This window comes from Nematolebias whitei, chromosome 19, assembly GCF_014905685.2.
Source record: "Nematolebias whitei isolate Nwh7 chromosome 19, NemWhi1, whole genome shotgun sequence".
Taxonomy (NCBI): Eukaryota; Metazoa; Chordata; class Actinopteri; order Cyprinodontiformes; family Rivulidae; genus Nematolebias; species Nematolebias whitei.
In genome coordinates this window covers 27,110,426-27,132,985 of record NC_056516.1, presented here as the reverse complement: position 1 = coordinate 27,132,985, position 22,560 = coordinate 27,110,426, and the positions used below count along the sequence as shown (strand labels likewise).

Genomic DNA, 22,560 nt, shown 5'->3' with positions numbered 1-22,560 from the left:
CTTTTCTAAATCCAAATTTCTACAGCACCAAGGTGGCACTGTGGGGATTTAGTTCTTTCGTATATTCAAATAATATATATATATTTTTTAAGTTGAGTTTTGTGGAAACTTGTGAACATTTAATAACTTACCTGTAGTATTTTTAAATGACCTCAATTTGGAGAAAAGGACTTTAATTCTATCCAGATTGACAGGTCATCAGCCAGTTAGAGTGAGGCCAAGAGCAAGGTCAACTGGACTAGCTGTTAGTTTGGTAATCAGGTCATCATCAAACTTCATTTGTCCAAATTGAGGTCATTCAAAATGTCATGTATACATTTTAGGAAAAAAGAACTGTGAGTAAAAGCCTTGTGCTTCGTTCTGTGCAGATATTTGATTAAAAATGCAACATTAACCTTCACACAAACCAATCCACATCTGTGATACCTGGTTTGCGTACATTTTTAATTCTGCATAAAGCTGTGAGGACGTCCAGCAGAAAAGTCTGCAACAAAAAGGGACTGACAACAAGAGTGGATGGGGAAATTCACAAGTCTTTGTTGGATGCTTTACGTCTATGTTTTAACAACTGGACGGGCCTGAAACACTTTGATGAAAGATGCTTCAAAATGTGTTCAATGAGGGAGTGAGAATTGGAATTATAGCACAAATTAGATGTAAATCTGATCCAGTTGGGAAGCCAGAAATATAAAGCAGCTAATTTTATAGATATAAATCAATTAATAAAGAAAAAACTTCTGCAAACATTTTATCTGGTTGTAAGTTACAAACACAAAAGCAATGACAACTAACGAGAACATTCAATCCATATAATAAGTTGTATAATTTTAGCGTTATGGGTAATGAATGTGACATCTAAAGTTAATGTCTAAACGCAGCACACATATAAACTGAAGTGACATTTATTTGGTCTGCACAAAAAAAAAAAGACAAAAAGCTTGTCACTTTATATCCGCTGTCACATTTAAAGCATTTTTTTCTTCTTTTCGCTAATTTGCTGCCATCTAAAGATGACAATCATTACAAAAAGTGAAACTTTCATTCTTTTAGTCTATGTAACCTCAAATAGTTGACACTTTATTTGTTTTTCAAACTCTTCCTGGGATTCCTTGACATTTTGAATCACTGTTATTCCCCTCCCCCTAACGATTATTAAGCGGTTCGGATATTTACACGTATTTTCCTCACAAGTCATTTTGGGAGGAAGGGGGAGGGAGAAACCCAGCGGCAACAAATCTGCCTGCAGCTGCTCAGCCTGCCACGATCTGTGGCGTTGCTCACTGAAATGAACGAGGTCTAGCAGCTCCTCTAATTAACCCGGTGCTAAACTGGCTCACAGCTGATTTTTAAATTGCTTGTGTCCAACCATGTGTTACAGTTATCTCCTGCGGTGAGCTGCCTTCTCCTCCCAATGGGAAGAAGATTGGTACTCAGACAACATTTGGGGCTACAGCCATCTTTACCTGCGATGCGGGCTTCATGCTGGTGGGGTCAGCTGTCAGAGAGTGCCTGTCATCTGGGCTTTGGAGTGGAACGGAAACACGATGTTTAGGTGGGTAGGAACAGAAAAACTCATCTTTGTACCGTTTTGCATAATACACTGTGGATTTTTATACTATATCTGCTGTTTTTACACTTAAATTGAAGGATCAGGATGCTTAAAGGATACCAGAACAAATACCTACACTGTAAAAAATGCACCACCATTTGACAAAGAGCAGGAAATATGTTTCATGTCAATCTAATGAGGACAGGTATCACAGGAAGGTCTATGCCCTGCACCTCATAGGTACCTTCACAGCTGCTCCTCTTCGACCTCTTCACCGCACAAGAAAACCCATATAGTGAGCTTCAGCTGTGCTCTAAATGAATTCAGATTTTATTTTTTTATATAAATCACACAGAAACTGTAACTTTCTTCTGTCAGCGTGGCAGCCAGAGGTAACATGTTATGACACCGAGCTGCCACTTCTTTATGAAGACTTGTAAGGCCTGCCAACATACTTCACAGGTGGGGAGAGATGTAGCTTATACATGAATATTTTAATAAAACATAAACTGAATTGACAATGAGTCATGATCTTGTCAAAAAATGCTATAAAAGGCATTGCTGTTCATTAATGTATTGGTTATTTTTTTTAGCTCTATATTGTCTTTTTTGTGCTTGTTTTATTTTTGAAAAGTCTTTTTGTGCAGTTATTGTCATTTTCAGTCCTAAAAGCAATTAAATCTGCGGTCTGCAACATGTTGCAAGGTTATTTAAATTTTCTGTTGGTGTTTATTGTCAGCACGATGTGGTCGTTTAATGTGAACAAGTTTATGGCTTGTTTACACCAGATTATAATCGGCAGCCACACGTTGCAGATTATTGCACTTCCTGCTTTCTCTCAATGAAGACGGACGCTTTTCCTCTCGCCCCCCCCCCCCCCCCCCGCTTCTGCTCTTGTCCTGTGACTCGTTTCCAGAGCCTCTCTTTGCATATCCTCCAAATTTTAAATTATGGATCTGATCAGCTGGTCTCGCAATGTAACTGATAAAATGTTCTCGACGAGAAGACACGGCGAAGGAGAGCCCTCATGCCCTGAAGGGACACTCGCAGCTGGATGCACTATGGATTCCTGGGGGCAGTGGAAGATGGTGTGTCCGTCCATATTGTCCATTGAGGATGTTGAAGATGCATACATAATTGGATTTATGATAACAGGATTTCTGCTTTTTGGAGTTGGTGGGTTTCTGGCATATCAACAAATTCGGAAGCTGTTTGTAACGATTCTGGAAATTGTGAGGTTGCCTGCCGTGAAGGAATGTGCCGTGCTTCGAACACTCGGACTCAGATGCTTTGTGAGCTAAGCCGTAAGCTGGATGCAATTTCTGAGAATCACAGGCCACTTGCGGCTCCTGGAACTCACTGGCGTGAAGGAATCGAACTTGGAGAAGGCTACAAGCATGGCTCGGCAGAGTGACCACAAAATTTGACTGTTTGGAGTCACCATTTGAGATGTATCAGCAGAATTATGAAGGCAGACAAAAAAAATCAAGCAGAGTCGGCATGCTATCTAAATCTGGCTTCCCCGCTTTGCCTTGAATAGGCCAACTATTTCAAATTTCTCCTAAAGGTTATGTGAACAAGAAGCTCTGTGGACCTGTATCAGAGCTGAGCCGGTTGATAGACACTGTGCCATCTCTCATCAGGACTATGGAACTCTCTGGCAGTGTCCATGGACAACTCACCGTCTTTGTCGGCCCCCTTATGTAGAAATGTATTATGATGTCATTAGTATGTTGCTGTTTTTGTTCAAGGGTTTTTTTTGCAACTTTCACACTGTGCCCTGCCCAGGACATAGTGCGAGATACTTTTTTTTTTTTTTTTTTTACCTCCCCTCCCCTTGTGTTTCTCTTTTGCTTATCTACTTTTGTCTGTCTGAATCAGGTCTCTCTTGTAAATGAGTCCTCAGGGCTCAATGGGAACTAACCTGTATAAATAAAGGTTGAATGAAAAGAAAAGTTCCAATGTTATTATGCAGGTATCTGCATCATATTCAAGAAATTAAAACTGTGTTCCTCCCACAATGTCATATGACAAAGTTAATACAAAGCAACCTTTTTTCTTGTTTAGTTCTACTTTCCTGACTGTGTTTAAATCGTTAGCTTTTGCTGACATCAGGGGTGCAGTGAAGGTTTTATCTACTGTAAACAACAAAATCAATACTCAATCCAAAAATCTCTGTGAGCAGAAAATACACACTCCCTTTTGACTTTGTGAAATGGCTTTTAAAGCGTCTTGTGTTAGCACTGTGCATCAATCAGACCTTTGTGAATGAATCTGTTCGGGGAGTAAAGAGAACCCTGAATGCTGTTTGCTGAGCTTTTACCGAGTTGAGCTCGTTAAGAGTACAAATACGATATGTCTTCATTTGGAAATTGAAGATGTTGTCAGAAAGTTAAAGCATAACTGAGTCATGATTTAGTTTGTAACAGAAACTTTTGTTTGCTGACAAAATTAAATGTTTACTCAAAAGAAATGCTGATATTTCATTTTACATGTTTGCTCAAAGTCCTTTATATATGTACATATTAAATTTAGTTTCATGGTGGACATGTATGTTTTAAAAATTCAAGATTTAACACTTTAGTAGCACTTACAATAAGACTATCTTTAAAGTAGTTGGTGTTAACGCTAAAAGAAATGTGCTTATGACCCACTCTTATGCATTTATGTGACTAAATCAAGTGCCAACTGGGAAATTATCTAGGAAAATGTGATATTTTGTATTTTGTTCAACTTAGTTTATTTCCATTGTAATGAAATTATTTATCCATAGTTATTCATTTATTTATTATTATTAAGGTTTTCCAGGCATTGAAAATCGAGCTCATGATCAAGTCATTACATCTTTTTTTTGTAAAACACTGCAACTACCTATTAATGGTTTATAAAGTGTTTACAACTTAAATTTTACCCATAATGTAATTGTTTAATAATGCTTTATGTAGGCTGTCTTATTTTATGCTGGTACCCAGACCTTACTGTATTGCACATGGAGTACAATTCATAATTTTTTTACTTAAATTCTTCTTTCAAGTCAAAGCAGTTACATTTAGCAAATTAAAAAAATGAATTCCGTTTTCTATTCATGAGATTGAATAAAAAAGCAAAGGTACTGAATTCATTACATTTTCATGACTGCCAAAGTAGTCACAGCTGTTTTTGAAACAAAAATTATTGCATAATTGTGGAACAGCAAGCTTTTTTCTGTCTTGTATTTTCAAAACAAAGATCTCACTTGTAAATGAGTCTTTGAGGCTCAGTGTGAATGATCTGTACAAATAAAGGTTGAATTAAAAAAATGAAGTAAAACCATGAAAATTAAAAGCCACAGTAGAATGCAAAATGTTTAACTGTTTGAAAGTAAGGCATGGCATGGTAAAGTATGCTCTTCTTCTACTTATTTAACTTTCGATCATGGTGCACCACAAGGCTCAGTCTTAGGACACCCTCTCTTTACAGTCTCTATAAGAATGTAGGTCAGGTCATTCCTGACACATCCTATTTAACAGTCAATAATGGTGTACTACAAGGCTCAGTTTTAGAACCCACTCTTTTTACAATCTACATAAGTAGTGTAGGTCAGATCATTCCTGATGCATCCTGAGGTAAGGGAGTCCCTGCTGCTTCAGAGCAAAATGGCTATAGACAGAATTAGTATTCTGAACTTTTTGTGTTTCCTTTTCAGCTGGTCATTGTGGAATCCCAGAAGGCATTGTGAATGGTCAAGTGATTGGGGAGAACTTTGGGTATCGAGACACAGTTGTGTATCAGTGTCTGCCTGGCTATCGCCTCATAGGCTCATCTGTTCGGATCTGTCTTCAAGACAACCAGTGGTCCGGACAGCTGCCCGTCTGCATACGTAAGAGCATCTCACAAACTCACATTTATTCTTTACTGCCTTGAACTTTCATTTACTTCTTACCCATGTGAGAAAACCTACTGCACTGCCTCCTGTATACATGACAACCTGTGGGTTAGCTTGTGGCCGATGTTTCAAACAATACAAGCATTTACATGCTAGCTTAATACTTATTACACAGGAAATAAAATATACAAAATAATGTATACTGAAATAAACCCAATATATCTGTGTAAATTTGTAGATCTCTGACTGCAGCAGATGTTTTACTATACATTTCTGAAGAAAAATAACCATCTCTCGTTATCTGAAGAAGATTGTGACCCAATCTGTTGTATGTTTTCGATACAAAGGCAGTTTGCAAGCACAGTTTGATCAAGAGCTCCATTATTTGTTTAAATTTTGATAATTTTGTTTCCTTCTGGTGTTAGTCAATATGAAGCAACTTAGAAATACTATTGGAAGCATACCAATGATAAACATGTCATGTTAAGTGTGATACACCGTGTCTGTCCGCTGTTTCAGCAAAATTGACTGAATGACAAAGGAAAATAGTGACTGTGGGATAAGTTTTCCGAGTCTTCAAGTCCATCATTAAAACTCTGTAATGTAGCAATGTTGTGATGAAATCCAATCTTTCTTTTTGCTTTGAAGCTTAGAGTTTCCGTCAATAACAAACGAGAGCAGTTCAAATTGAAGTTTAACTGCCTTGAAAATGGAATGACAACACAATGAAGCTTTTTTTAAAAAGCTGGATGAGGCAAAATTAGTCAAATATAGACAACTAAATCACAGTTTGGCCTTGGATATGATGTGATCCAGCACACCATATTAAAAAAAAAAAAAACATCTTGGCTGTAGTTTAGAGAAGGCTAAATTTAGAGAAACTTCACTGTAAGTATCCATATAAATTTTTGTGGTTGTTGTTTGTTTGATGTTTTTTTTGTACATTAAAGTGGAATCCTTTATTTGCTTAAACAAATCTTACAAACTCCAAACTGTGAACTTAAATTTAAAATCTTATACTTACAAGTTTCAAAGCAGTGTTGTTGCTGCTGTACAACAGTTTGACTTTCTGACAGAATGACAACTAAAACTAATACTAAGCATAGCACAGTAAAAAATAAAAGTACTACAATTTTATAATTTGTTATTGAAACGTTTCAAATACTTTAAATAATTTTATAGTGAAATACAGAATGAAAGAGTGTGTGTGCGCTGATTTGTGCTTGCATACATATCTAATTAAATTATGATACTAAAGAAAATTGTCCAAAATATAAACATTTTGTTGGTTTACCACCATTGTAAACCTGACAATCTTTTAGAAGTCACCACATTTTCTTAATTAAAAAATCTATAAAATAAATTACATTTTTGAATTAAATTAAATTATTGCTCTAATGTATAAATAACGGAATATTGGTTCCTCTTCTCTATTCTTCACCTTTGAAAGTAGAGTTCAAAGTTTTTGACAAGCTAACGTTAGCGAGTGAATCAACACTGTAATCTACATCATCGCAAATTTGCAGTAATTTTATTATTTCACAAAATGTATTTAAATCATTAAATTAAATGTGGACAATGAAAGTTAATTTGCTGGTTTTGTAAACACCAAGAAACTGACAAATTAATGTTGGCTACTTGATTAGCCTTTTTATCCATCTTAGCAGCAAGTCAACAAAATAATACTTCAATAGATTCACTTATGGCAACAACGAAAAAAGATTAACTGTGCTATTTGTACAAATATAAGTTAGTAATAGTAGATTTGATGTATGTATGTTTGTCTCCTTTTTATAAACATCAAGAACTTGACAAGTTAATGTGATGTCTGTGGAAAACTTGGTTTTACTGATAGAAAAGCTAATTCTCGTAGCTTCTTGTGAAAGCTGTAATATTTAAACAACTTTACCTTTAACAGAGTGGGTGGTGCTAATAGAGTAGTGAATTCTTAATTAGTGCATATTCTGTTACCAACGCAGCCATAATCATTTATGACTACTAGACAACCAACTTTATCTTTTTCTAAGAAGAATGAGTCGGATTTTTCTTTTCTTTGGTTTAATTTAACAGCTAACTGAAAGTTTACACCAGCAGAAAGTCTAAAGAGAAAATGTAAAAGTGTCTCAAATTACAAGAACATTGTGTGGGGAATGTTTGATTCTGAAACTTGGCCTATGCCACTGCCATCCTATTGCAAGGGTTCCCAACCTTCGTCCTTGAGGAACGCCATCCTGCATGTTTTAGTTGTTTCTCTGCTCTGACAGACCTGCTTTTAATAAATGGGTGATTAACAGGCTTTTGCAGAACTTGATGAAGTAATTAAATCACTGAATCAGGTGTGTTGGAGCAGGGAAACAACTAAAACATGCAGGATGGCATTCCTCAAGGACCAGGGCTAGGTACCATTGACCTATTGTATTTAAGATTTTGCAGGAGACCCTTAATGCTACTGACAACTATAATTTTATCCAGATGGCTGTGGAAAATAAAATTAAAATCACTCTTACTTTTCAAAATACTTAAATGATATGTATGCATAATTATCTTTAATATCTGCTAAAAACTAGGAGATTTAATACATATTCAATGACAGCAGTGGTGCTAAATTATTATATTTAAAATATGCACCAAAATCTTCACAGGAATATTTTTTGAATGGAAAATCCATACCAACACTATCTTGGCTACATTTGATGTGTAGTTTACATTTAAGGTCAAGGTTTCTTTATTGTCATTCCCATCTCATGTTGTACATGAGGTGGAACAAAATTGCGTATACAGGGTCCTAGTTATATCTAACAAAATTATAAGTTGTAAAAGAAAAACAGTAATAAGATCTAAGGTATGAACTAAGAAATACACTAAACTAAGAATACACTAAGAACCAATAATACAAAAACAATACGCCAAGCAATAGCAACACAAACATGAGTCTGTGTGAGCAGATGAGTACGAATGAATACATCAGCATGAAATATTAAGTATATTAATATTAATATAAGAAATTCCTCCTTTCATCGAAGTTTCAGCCGATGGTGTTCAGGGTCTGCAGATCCACACTAGGCTTCTCAAAAGGCCAAAGGGACAAATCTGTCATACTGGCCTGAGTGAGATTATAATCAGAGCTTGAGGACACAACAGAAGGCTCTGACATGTCCAAGCTACTGTGAAAATGTTCTAAAATTGGCCAGCTACTGTGAGTGTCATGAATGTTTTTTAGCCACACGCAGGGCACAGTTGAGGTGGTGATGAGGCCAATTACTGGCCTATCTCGCCCAAAGTGACAGCCCAGTTGTTGACTAAATTAAGACAATGTTAGGAAGACCGAGAAGGTGTGGTTAAATCTACACTAGAGTAGATGGGACTTCTTTTTAAAGACCTGAAAACAAAACGCATGTTCAAATATAAGGATTTCATAGCAGGCTTTTGAGAGAATGTATTTGTGTTTTTGGAGGCTATGCATCTGTGCCTCTGTGGCCAGGATGGTGTATGCATCGGTTGGCACATTTGGGGTGTGTCCTTATTCTGTGCAGTTTTTATTGAGGTTATTCATGCAGGAGTTATTGAGGGAAATCATTTTGCAGCCAAATTATACTGTAATTATGGAGATGAGAAGCTCTTGTTTTCAGACACAAACGCAGAATGATGATGAGACGATGAAATGTGTGACTGTAGCCACAGGGTATGCTGGCAGTGTCAGATGGCTGTGTATCCCCGGCATGTAAACAAACTTCTGATTCTTGCAGATCAACTTCCTTTGCTTCCTCGTCGTACCAACTTCAATTTATCAGCTGCTCTTCCCACCTTTTTACTCTTGCGCCCACTCCTCCTCTCCTCTTCCATGTTTTTCCACCCTGTGATTCTTTCTAGACTGTTTTTAGACCCTTCTCCTCCCCAATAAATTCCTAGTTTAACAGTATGAGTGGTGGATGGGGGGGGGGGGGTCTGGCAGTAGCTGTGGGATGCCCATTTGCACAAACATCACACATACACTTTAAAGTTCCTGTGAACGAAGTTAACAGGATGAATAATGATGACACACAATGACAAACAGAGGGCACTAAGTGCTAACAACAAATGTGGCAATTTCCAAAATAATGACCATAAATTGAAATCCCAGCTTTGTCCTCTAAATCATCTGTCAGGTCTTATGAATATTTATGAGTGACTGTAGAAAAGGCAGAATGGAAATATTTGGCAAAAATTTGTGCTTGTTGTGGTTTTTCAGCCAAAAAGCAGACATGATTGATGATATTTTACTGTGGATTAGATTCTAGACTTTGTGGCATAATAATAATAATAATAGTAATAATAAAAACAATAATAATAGTAATAATAATAGTAATAATGGTCTAACTCTACCTAATACCTTGATCAGAATAAAGTGAGTTGTGATATCTTAATAAAACTGCCTTAAAATAAATAATTTTTATTATTTATAAAAACATAGATTTATTCTATAAACTGAAGGCAGTAATTAGGACTACTGAATATAAAACAAATGTTCCCAAGGACATAGTAGAGTTTATAGTACAGTAGCCCCTCGTTTATGGCAGGGATTCATTTCTGGACACACCCCGCAATAAGTGAAATTCTGCAAAGTAAAGTTATATTTATTTTATATTAATATATATATATATATATATATATATATATATATAAAGGCTTTTAGATACCCTTCCCACACCCTTGCAATGTTCTGAACTTTTAAGCTTGCATCATTTTAACAGCATACATACTGTTTATGTATCTGCTACATTTTACCCACCAGCTCTGCAGAACACAGCAACCGCTCTCGTTCCGGTCTGATTCTGTTCCGTCTGACTCGATTTGTTTCTGCAGATGTAACCGACGGCAACAAAGCCCGCAATTAATGTTCTAAACTCTTAAACCTACTAATTTTAACAACATACTTATATGTAGCTACTAAATTTTACTTACTGGTACTAGCTCTGCAGAACAGCAACACGAGCTAGTAAAGAAAATATCTCGGTTCTGGTCCGACCCAGTTTGTGTCTGCAGACCTAACCTGTGGCGACAAAGCCCACAATCAATGTAGTCAACTCTTAAACCTACTAATTTTAACAACATACTTATATGTAGCTAATACATTTTACTTACAAGGGTGTCCACAGAGCTCTTGGGTTCACCGCTGAGTCTGGAGGTCCGGTTGTGGTCCGTTTCATTGCAGCTCTTGAGCACCAAAACGCATTTGTGTGGCGGGGTGGGGAGGCAGACCTTCTATTGGCTGGTGTCAGACCATAAGTGGTGGATTGAATCCAAGTCTGGATGAAAACAGTTCAGATGGGCTACGAAAACAGCTCCAGACCTTCAGCTCGTGTCTCTGCTTAGGAGTCCTAGTGGGCTGGCTACCAGCTCTCAAGATGCACCGATGGGTCTTGAGGTCTGGTTCTGATCCAATTCTGGTCCAGTTTGGTGGGTTCAGCGTGGCTTCTCTACATTCGTATAAAGGGAAACCACTATAAAATTGAGAAAAATCATTAGAAAAACTAAAATGCATTTCCACCAAAAGGTTTTGTCCAGAATGAAATTTGAGCTAGACTGTTTTGTTTAGCACATTACTAATTTATAATGTAAGAATGAATTTTAAAGTTGTTTGCTCAGGGAAGATCTATTTTCCCAAAATAAATTAAACGGCCTTAATCACCTTACTTTTGGTATCAAATTGGAGCAAATTTACAGTTAAAACTTTGTTTCTAATAAATGGGCTTGACACTATTTTAATATTTGCTTGTTTTAAATGAATTGGTTACTTTTAAGACAGCCAAACATATTTAACTTAAATATTTTCTTTAAAAAAAATACCCTACTGGAAGTGCAAATATGCACAGGGGTTCAGAGACATAGTCGAATGTGGTAAATGTTAAACTTGGTAAATGTGGTATTTGTGAATGGTATGGTATGGAAGTAAATGTGGTAAATGCTAATCTTGATTTGATTTTTGTAACAAATGTTATTAGAATTTTGTTTGAAAGTGAATTTATCTTGAATCTGTTTTTCCTTTAGCGATCAGCTGTGGTCATCCAGGAAGTCCCATTTATGGCCGTACGGTGGGAAATGGCTTCAACCTCAACGATGTTGTCAGCTTTGTTTGCAATCGAGGTTACGAAATGGAGGGGCCCGCACGTGCTCAGTGCCAGGCCAACCGCCAGTGGAGCCAACCGCCCCCAACGTGTAAAGGTGGGGAGAAAAGTTAAGTGTATTGACCCCTAACTTTATTTATCCCTGCTTTTTCACCTAACATCTCTCTTTATTTATCATTACCATCTTTTGTTGCAACAGACCTTAACCACCCACCTCCACCCCTTCCCAATTTACATTTCACCACATGTTCTTTTCAAACACACATTTTTCAATATTACATGATGCGCAGTTTAACCTTTGATTTGAAGGCAACTTCTGAGGCAGCACTGAATCCAAAATCCATTTTTCCAAGGGGAGAATAAAGTATATAGTATCAAATTGTATTCTGATGTATCAAATCAGTTTGTGCCATTTTTATTTGTTGAAGTTTAATGTGCACTTCTTACTCCACATCTTGATTTACCGTGTGTTTTCAACAGCACATAAATCCCTAGGCTTGTTAAAAAGGCATTCTCGTGAAACAGTGTTTGTTGTAGCTTGTACAAAAGTTGCTGTTCTTCACGGACCAAAATGCCAATAAAACGAGTGCAGTCTACATCAGAAAATGCAGCGTGATGATAAAAGGCCGTAACACTGCTGGGATCCTTGATTTAATATGGACCAATCTGCTTAACTACATCATCACTTAATGGCCTACATTTACCCTTTTGAATACCAGCTCCATTCAGCTCATTCTTCCTCACCACATACTTCTTATTACTCCCTTCATTATTGCTCGGAAATGCATTACAAGTGTGAGATGCTGGAAAAGAGGAGAGAGGGAAGAGAAATGACTCTCTCTGGTTTATGCCAAATAACACATGCATTCTTCCTGTGTGTCTTTCTACTTCTTGTGTGTGTCTTTGTGTCTCACTATGTGTAGTTGTCAATTGCTCCGATCCTGGAATCCCAGCCAACTCCATTCGGCAGAGTAAAATAGAGCATGGCAACTTTACATTTGGCACAGTGGTGTTCTACGACTGTAACCCAGGATATTACCTGTTTGGATCACCTGTACTGTCCTGCCAACCTACAGGACAGTGGGACAAACCACTTCCTGAATGTATAGGTTTGTAGATACATTATTTATACCATGCTTAATGTTTCAGCAGTGCCAAAAGTGTGTTGTCTCAGTTTTCTCCAATCTTATGCGTATTTTATTTAAATTTTTGTCTTTAGATCTTAAAAGTCTGACAGATCTGAGTCAAAATTACTTATCTTTCAATCACCTCTCTCTATTTTCTCCTATTTCACCCTCACATCTCTAGTTGTAGATTGTGGCCATCCAGGCACCCCCCCTAACGGTCTGCTGAGTGGAGATAAGTTTACATTTGGTTCGACAGTTCGATACTCCTGTCTGGGTGGGAGACAGCTGAAAGGAGAATCGTCCCGGACGTGTCAACTTAATGGCATGTGGAGCACCCCTATGCCCTTCTGCTCTGGTAAGTATTTTAACTCCTGTTGAATATACAGGACTCGATGTCCTCCCTATCGGGAGCACTGATAGATAGGCATTGCAGATGTGAGGCGAGACATCTAAAACACGTAGACTCGCCAAGGTAGAGAGCAGCTCATGCCTTTACTCCCTGCACTTTTTTTAAAGCCTTTGCACTCAGTCAGAAGGATAATGGGGGCACGAATGAACATGCAGAGGGAAGATTGGTGCATGAAAAGAGAATATATCTGTATCTGTCTGCAGAAAGGGCTCTAGAGCATAACCTCGCCTTACGCCCAGACTCGGTTCTAAATCGCACGTATTCTTCTTGTAATCAAATATCAGCAGCTTGTGAACTTTTGTTTGGCACTTTTTAAAAATATGTAAGGCTGTTATTTCTTGCTGCTTAGGGATACTCTGAGCTGATAGACAAACCTAGATAAAACCAGGCTCTGTCATTGTCCTGTAATTTGCTTCACACAGGCATATTTTCTTCCCACTGAACTTCTGTATATGCATAGCTCAACACTTATTAGTCTAGACTGTCTCGGCGGACAGGATTCGTTCTTACCTTCCATCATGTAAACAAACGTTTTAAGTTATATGGTACGCTTGTTGCCTAGCTGGAGGCATGATTATGACTCTTCAGACTGAAAGGCTCCCAGCTGCTGCTTATATAACAAGCATGGTGAGAACGCAATCCAGACGACTTGACTAAGCATACATTGTTATTTACAGCAATTTCCCAGGGGCTGCATGGGGGTGAGGAAGGGTAATAGTTTTGGAAGAAATGATTCATGGTTTCTACCTGGCAGGTCTCTACCAGAGGTCTGCAAAGATAAGAGTTCAACCCAGGATAGATGTTCTAGCTTTGTGATTCAGCAATGTGGGAGTTGATGAGCAAACTTATTTCTAATGCAGTGTTGTTTAGTCTTTCACAAAGAAACCTATTACTGTGTACCGGGAATATTTGCTAAAGAATCGCACGCTTGTGTTTTACCTGGTAGTCTATTTGAATGTTTAAAACACCTTGACCTTTTTTCCACCTTGGATGCTGAAATGTTGAAAACACTGGAAAACACAGGACACAGGTCTACACCAGGGTCAGAGAACTGGATGGGTGAAAAGGGCAAATTGATATGACATCAAAATGTGGTCAGACAAATATTCTACATGACAGTTCTGCAGCACAAAGTAAAGGCATGTCATCACTTCTTACTTTGTATGACCACTGCCCTTGACTTGGACTTCATCTAGTTCATGTCCATCCTGTCCAAAACTGGGAAAAAGTATCTCAGATTGAGACTTAATCTTGTTGTTTTCCAGTTTAGTCAAATGAAATGTCTGTAAGCTTGTTTGCACACTGCCAAAAGACAAAAGGCTGGTGTTTTTCCCTGTGTCTGTCTGTCTGTTGGCAAAATATCTCTAAAACCACTTGACACATTTTATTGAAAATTGCAAAACATACTGTACATATTGGATATACATCTACAGCTGATTAGCTTTTGGAGTAGTTTTGATTTTATAATGGCTGCCACTGCCAACTGACCTTAAAATAAATTAAAAGGTAACATGTAGAAGCTGATACTGGTCCCCAACAAGTATTTTGAGCACAGACAGATTCGCTCAAAATATTTATTTAAAACGTTAATACTTTAAAGTATTGAAGTCATTAGTGGGGTTTTTTTTGTTTGTTTTTTAGCAAAATATTTCAAGAATAGATTTTAAGGTAACTTTCAGAAAGTAATTTATGGATGTGCATCTACAACCGATTTAACATTGTGGGTCAATCAATTCAAGATGGTCACGACAGCTATTTAAAATTAGCCAAAACAAAATGACATATAACTTAGTCAGTTTTAACGATATTCAGTAAAAATTATTGTGAGAATAGCTGAGATTAAATCACAAAATACAGTATACTCTGAAACTGACATCTGATATCAAATGACATTGAGCATAATATTATATTCAAGGTTTGACAAAAAAAACTGCTACTACTCCATTATTTCACAAGATCATATCGTGTTAGTCTAATATCCTGATATGAAATTTAAAGAGCAATATGCATTCCATCTAGGAGTGCTAGGGCTTTGATTTCCATAGCATCGAAAATAGCCAAAGTGCTATACAGTTCAAAAGTAACTTGTCTTCTTCTTTCGGCTTTTCCCTCTACATGGGTCGTCACGAGTCATCCTCCTCCATCTCACTGTTCTCTGCATCCTCTGTCCTCACTCAAACTACCTCCATGTCCTCTCTAACTGCATCCATATATCTCCTCTGTGTCTCTTTCCTGGCAGCTGCATTTCTAACATATTTCTACCAAAATACCCACTGTCCCTCCTCTGGACATGCCCAAACCTTCTCATTCTGGTCTCTCTAACGTTATCTCCCAGTTGTTCAACCTGTGCTGTACCTCTGATGATCTCATTCCTAATCATATCCATCCTTGTCACCCCTAAGGAGAACCTCAACATCTTCATTTCTGCCACTTCCAGTTCTTTCTCCTGTCTTTTTGTCAAAGCCATTGTCTCCAGACCATACGACATATTGGTCTCACAACTGTCTTGTAAACTTTTCTTTTGACCTTTGCTGACACCCTTTTTGTCACAAAATACTGCTGGAACTTTTCTCCATCCTGCCTGGGCTCTCTTCTTCTCCTCTTTACTGCATGCCCCATTTTCCTGGACAGTGGACCCTAAGTACTTGAAGTCCTGCACCTTTGTGACCTCTGCTCCTTGTAGCCTCACTGTTCCACCAGCCTCCCTCTCATTCACACGCATGTACGCTGTCTTACTAGGGCTGACTTTCATTCCTCTTCTTTCAAGTGCATATCTCAACCTCTCTAAGTTCTCTTCCACCTGTTCCCTGTTCTCACCACAGATCCCATTGTCAGCCGCAAACATCATAGTCCACGAGGATTCCTGCCTGACCTCATCTGTTAGTCGGTCCATCACCAGAGCAAACAAGAAGGGGCTCAGAGCTGATCCTTGGTGCAATCCCACCATACAGTTCAGATGTAACTAATATAACTATTTATAATGCAGCTCATTTAACCCAGTTCTTGACAATACAGTTAAATTAAAATAAAATCCAATATATATTCAAATGTAACCACAAGTACACAAGTCCATTTTAATCCTATTTGTGATTTAGTATGATGTTGTCTATCTAAGAAAGCCTGTTAAATGTTTTATTTTACCTATGATATATGTGAGCTACCAGTAATTTATATAAATGGCATTTGTCCCTTAAAAGCCTGTACCAAGAGATTTGTGTGGCATAAATAAAGCTGGAAGTGCAGCCAAACTTATAAAAATCTCCAAGGTAGTCAGTGACATTTTAGCTGCATTACTGCTGCATTCCAGGTTTGTACCACCCACAACAATTGTGATTTACTTGAGGCAATGAAAACAAGAGAGTGAGGTTCTTTTTTTTTTTCTATAGTACTTGAATAATTATGATAGAGCAAATAGAGCAAGGCAATCCAAGTCTGGTTATGTAAAGCTAAATAAATTATAACGTGGTAATTACTGAACTTTAAAAGTGCTAAAAGGAGGATTTCATTACTGTTGGACAAAGCCAGGTTGTCTGCACTCCTATTTCTATAGTTTTTGCAGTAAATTAAACTAATCCACTACTGGATGTAGCTTGACCTTTAAAGGACAATGGAAATCAAATAAATGCATTTACCAAAATGTCGAACTTCTATTTTTATTTATGGTGACTACAAGAAAAATGACTGCAACTTGAAACAAGTTTTTTTTCTTTAAAAATAAAAAACAAAGAAGAACAATGGTCATAATACTGTGATTGTGCTCGAACCTTTCCATACTAAACCAGCCACTGTAAATATTGCTTGTGACTGTTGATTCAGTAATCTAAGAAAAACAGGATCGTGTTCAATAAATTTACTGATAATTGTGTTTTATCAAGACCTTTGTCCCCTGCCAATATGTAACTATATAATAATATGATAAATGTTTTTTATACAGTTAGAAAAATGATTGTTCTTGTTACATGCAATGTTTTTTTTTCTGAGCATAATGAAAATGATTCAGTGTAGTCACGTTTTTGTGTTTGTTTTATAACAGCTGAGGAACAAGTTAAATTTATGAGGTATTACAAAAGCTGTTATGTCATTATATGTTGTGTCTGTGCCATTTATAAGCTCTATTTAGCAGCCAGCCCAGAGAAAAAACACACTATAGTTCAAGCAAATCCAGTGAAGCATGTTTTTTTCTTTTAAATATTAATTAAATTAGTCACTTTTTTACATGCAATGTGCAATTTATGATCAGCAATAAACATAAAATGTGTTCAAAGTAAAAAAAAAAAGTGTCAAAACCTAAAGAAATGTATCAAAATGTGGAATCAATCATACGCACACATAACCTAAAGCAAATTCCATACCATTAACAAAATGGGCAGCCCAGATCAGAAGTGTTTGAGCAGCAATACATTAGTCTGGACACGCACATTTGTGTGAAAATGTGTTTTTGTGTATGGAAGTGTGTTTGTTCCCAGGAGCGTGCTTAGTTTGTCAGACAGGATTTTGCTGACCAAGCGCTTATGTTCTACAAGGGCAGAGTGAGGATCACACACACACATTCACACAAGCTGCTACACGTCAGCATGCGTGGACGTACACACATTTAAACATATGGCCCTTGTCATAAACATAATGTGTGAAGTCCACTACGGTTTGTAAGCAGCCATTTCACATGTGTACCATAAGAATGTAAATTACAATAAAAATGTCCACCATGTGTTCACAATACTGTCTCAACAACTTACTTACAGTAGATACGTGGTGAAAGGATGTTCTATTTTAGACATAACACACTTAATGAAGCATATTGTAGATATTTCATATCATATGCTTTGTAAAGAACAGTATGTATTGATTGTCCAAACCAGCAACAAATGTATTAGTTTTGTTTTTTTCATTTTGTTCCTCTTTCTGTAGGTGACATTGCCGGTACTTGTGGTGATCCCGGCATCCCCTCCCACAGTTCCAGAGAACAAACAGACTTCAGGATCCGTTCCAAGGTCTTCTTTGCCTGCACAGAAGGCTTTGAACTCATTGGATCTTCAGAAAGGATGTGCTTTCCCAATGGGACCTGGTCTGGCACGCAGCCCTTCTGCAAACGTATGACGATGCTGCTAACTGATCTCAGTCTATGCCCACCCAGCATTCGTTCACCCTTGTCTCATGTAAGAGTCATTTTGATGGAAGTCACTTTTTTTTCATTCTATCCCTGCTATTTTTTATCTGCAGCTGTCCAGTGTGGTAATCCTGGGACTCCAAGTAATGGCAGAGTGTTTCGTCTCGATGGAACAACGTTCTTTCATTCTGTCATCTACTCCTGCATGGACGGATACCTGCTCACTGGTACCACCACCCGTCAGTGTCAGGCCAACGGGACGTGGTCAGGAGTTCAACCCAACTGTTCCAGTAAGTTACCTGCTGGGACTTGGCTGCATTTAAAAACCCAGTTATAGCTAATTCAGCAACATATCATGTGCAGAGATTAAGTTTTTTAGAATTGGAATTGAACAGGAATTTAATTTTTAATACATTACAGTTTTAAACTGACCTTAAGTGCAAAAGCACAAGGGCAAAACGGTATAAGTGAAGCATGTGGGTCCAGTATTATTCTTAAATTTGCAATAACAAAATCAGTTTTGATAAACCCGCATACTTTTGTCTTTTCCCATCATGGTGCGTCAAGCCCTCTCCATGTATTTTAATATATTGGCCACTAGAAGTCTGTTAGAGTCAGCCTCCCCACCATAACAGACATCTACATCTCTAGATGCAGGAAATGGGCTACCTGCATCATGAAGGATCCCACTCACCCAGCACACACACTTTTTGCCCTGCTCCCCTCAGGAAGGAGGTTAAGGAGCATTAAGTGTAGAACCACCAGACTGAGGAACAGCTTCTACCCTGATGCTGTTAGACTCATGAATCTCTAACCAGGATAATCACTGTGAAAAATCACGTCATGATGCTGATATATTTTTTGTTGCTGTATTCATGCGTGCTCATCTGCTCACACAGGTTCGTGCTGCTGTTCGGCTCTAACTATTGTATAAATCAAGTGTGAACCAGTTGGAATCCTCCAATTCACTAAATATATTATTAGTGTGCAAAATGAGAATGCAAAACATTTAGAATAGTATGCCCTGCCTGCAGTCTAAATAGTAATATTTGCTGAGTGTCCCTTGATAATAGCAGGGATGGCAAGGTTTTTGTGATCTTGTTTCTAAAAGAGCCAGTGCCAAAAGTTTGGAACAAAGGAGTTTGCAAATGCTGTTTGTAATATGACTGATAAGTTAATAAAAACAGATTTTAAACTAAAGTTTGTGAAACCAGGTGCTGCTTTTAGTTACATCTACCATGCTTGCAGTTATTGAAGGATTCTTCAGAGCCTTTGCACCAACATGGCAAAGGCGCCCTCAGAACTATCGAGCAGCTTAAAGGGCTGACAGAAGGGATTATCCCCCAAAAGTCAGTCCAGCTCAGTGTAGAATGGCAACACCTTTGATAAAGCCCCTACCTTGTTTAAACTTAGCTCCTTACTTTACTTTTTGGTGACACTTTAGTTTGTTTATGAGCATAATACTTTGTTCATTCCAGTTTGAAGGCAGACCTAACAGCTTGGAGAGAAGCAGCGCTCAAGCATTATTAAGTCCGACATTTGATTGACTGTTGCACATGCAGGTTTAAAGAAAACTGTGGTAATCAGGCCAAAAGAAAAGGTGAAAGAAGAACACTGTATCTGATAAAGCTTTAATGCAAAAGTCTATGAGAGTGCTTAAAAGATTCTGAGATCTGTTTTATTCTTATCAGATAATTTCCTTCAATTACCTTTGTTTTCTTTCTTTCTTTTTTCGTAATGCATTAAATGTAATGTATGTATGTTGTGAGCCAAGCACATACCCCACAAAAAGTGGTTTACGGTATTAGCTATATCATTTGGACAACTTTTTTTTTTCTCCAATATTCCAAATCAAGATATTTAAAGCATTGAAAGGCCACATAGATAATTGGAAAATCCATTTTCTTTTAAGTAAGATAATTTGGAAGACATTTTCAGGCTTTTTCCTTGTAGCATAGCTAGCATGCTACAAAGTTAAGTCAGTTTCTTTTTGCTGACACATTTCGTCTTCCATCCAAAATACTTCATCAGTCTAAGGAACCTTCACATAGTGGGTCAACCAATTAGATGGTGCTCAGATGGTGTCTGGAGTCCGCCCTCTCCCCCGCTGACTTGTTTGAGACAGTCATGGCCAAAGTGGTTCAAAACATGGTTCATGCCCAAAAATCCAGATAGAAAAATCCAACAAAGTTAAGTCAGCGGTTTCTTTTTGTTGTAACGTTTCGTCTTTCCTCCAAAAGACTTCATCAGTCCAAGGAGCCACAACAGTCTCAGTCTTACAAAGTAAAAATAGCTCCTTCACATATTGCGACAACCAGTTTGATGGTGCTCAGATGGTTTCAGGAGTCCACCCTCTCCTTCGCCGACTTGTTAGAGGCAGTCATGGTTGGTTCAAAATATGGTTTTGAACTGGTTGACCCACTACGTGAAGGTGCAGCTTCTATTCAATTCAATTCAGTTTATTTATATAGCGCCAAGTCACAACAGAAGTCATCTCAGGGCACTGAACAGAAACATCCATAAGTTAACAGAAACATTCATATATAAAAATAATAATTTAACACTATTTATCTGAGCAGACTGCTTTGACTTTAACTCCGAAGTCTTTTGGATGAAAGACAAAACATTTCAAAAAAAGAAACTATACACAGGACCTGACTTCACTTTGTTAGTTTTTTTATACCTGGATTATTGAGCATGAATTAGGACATATCTAGCATGCTTGGAAAAAAAAAGTCTCCTTAATACTCTTTAGCAATATAAGACATACTTTCTGTAAACTGACTCTTGTGATAATATAAATGTTGGCGTAAAACGGCACCCAAAAAAAAAAAATGTATACATTAAATTTTTGGAGTCTTCAAGGCTCAGTCTAATTCTGGAAACACTTTTTAAAAAGTCTCCTGATGCATGCTTAATATTGCTCACTTAAAAAAAAAATAAAAAGAAGCTTTAGTGTATCTTAATCCATAAGTTTTCAATTTAATTGTCCAAGATGTGTAGTTTAGACTTCCTTAAGTTTCATTGATGAATGGAGGTTTTAATCAACTTGTTCAAAAAATTTGCTTTTCAGTACTGGGGGTTGGGTGGAGATTTTCCAAAGACAAATTTTGGCCCCCAGACCATATATTGCCCGAAACTAGGCTATAAGTTTTTGTAATTTTGTAAAAATCAACATCAGCCATTTAAAAACTCATATCAGTCAGCCTCTAATGTTTATGTAACCTAACGTATAATTTCACTTTGTTACATCGTCAACTCATAAACCACCAAACTCCTTATATGGATATCTCTATAAGTTGTCTGTACCCACATTTTTGTGACACTACTTCATTCCCAGTTTTAAATTATTCTGCAACATTATAAGGCCAGAGTAATGAAATGAAACTCAAATATTTATGCTCCTGCGACTCACTTTATAGAGTGGCATGAATAACCTTGATCGTTGTTTACTTTAGCTAATTTGCTTTTTGAACCCGGTGGGAAAACTCCAAAGGGTAAATAACCATAAAATATAAAAGTCTCTTCCTATGTGATATATGACCAAAGCTACACTTGAGCAAGTGTTAATCAGTGCTGCATGTTTATGGCGCCACTGCAGGATTTACTTCCTCACATGTCTTTAAAGTTGAACGCAAAGCCCCAGGACTGGCACATGGCACTCTCACACTTGTTCTTACGGAAACTCACATTTCCACTTTGTGTCTGAATGTCAAATCTTAATGTTTTCCTAATTCCAGTGACATTTCTGACTGTAATGCACTATGTGGAGAAATAAGCCATGAAATATCCAGCAGGGCAGAATAAAAGGACAAAGAGATAAAACTGCTGAGAAGCAAAAATCTTGAATCAGGGATTCTTGGAAGTAAAAGGCAGTTTATAAGGCGTCTGACTTAAAGGAAGGAGCTGGCTTTTACAGTAGATTACACCACGACTATTAACAGCCATGACAGTATGTGGGGTGGGTTTTAAAGCAGTTAAACTGCCTATTAGACTATGAAGGACAGTGGCCTAAAAGTACCATCAGGGGAATCCTAATGCTCCTTAAAATAGTCCCAGGACAGCCTCAACAGTTTTTATTATCACTGTTGTTTCATTTATGAGAAGTAAAGCCCTCAAAGGAAAGAGAAATGTAATATAATAATTTAGCTCATTAATATAGCTCGCAAACAAAGACCTAGCAGAAGATCTACATTACTTTTAAATACACAATATTCAATCAATGCATATGCTGCTTAGTGTTTAACGTATACTGTATATTCTATCTTTTAGCGTACCGTTTGGCGCTTGTTTAGCATATACATTAGCCGTTTGTCATGGGAATCCGTTCCCTGAAGACCCACAACAAGTGGAAAAACTGTGAAATAGGAAGTGCAAGTAGTAAGTAGTAATTTTATAT

General features: G+C 37.5%; 1 protein-coding gene across 1 annotated transcript in view; it reads left to right on the top strand.

Moving 5' to 3' along the window:
* The window catches only part of LOC119425451 (CUB and sushi domain-containing protein 3), a 504,865-nt gene that overhangs the window by 461,501 nt on the left and 20,804 nt on the right, over positions 1 to 22,560 (top strand). The window contains exons 49-55 of the mRNA XM_037692978.1: positions 1,379 to 1,552; positions 5,235 to 5,408; positions 11,442 to 11,615; positions 12,442 to 12,627; positions 12,827 to 13,000; positions 17,963 to 18,145; positions 18,275 to 18,451. Coding sequence (XP_037548906.1) covers positions 1,379 to 1,552; positions 5,235 to 5,408; positions 11,442 to 11,615; positions 12,442 to 12,627; positions 12,827 to 13,000; positions 17,963 to 18,145; positions 18,275 to 18,451 — 1,242 coding nt within the window. The remainder of the gene's footprint in view (positions 1 to 1,378; positions 1,553 to 5,234; positions 5,409 to 11,441; positions 11,616 to 12,441; positions 12,628 to 12,826; positions 13,001 to 17,962; positions 18,146 to 18,274; positions 18,452 to 22,560) is intronic.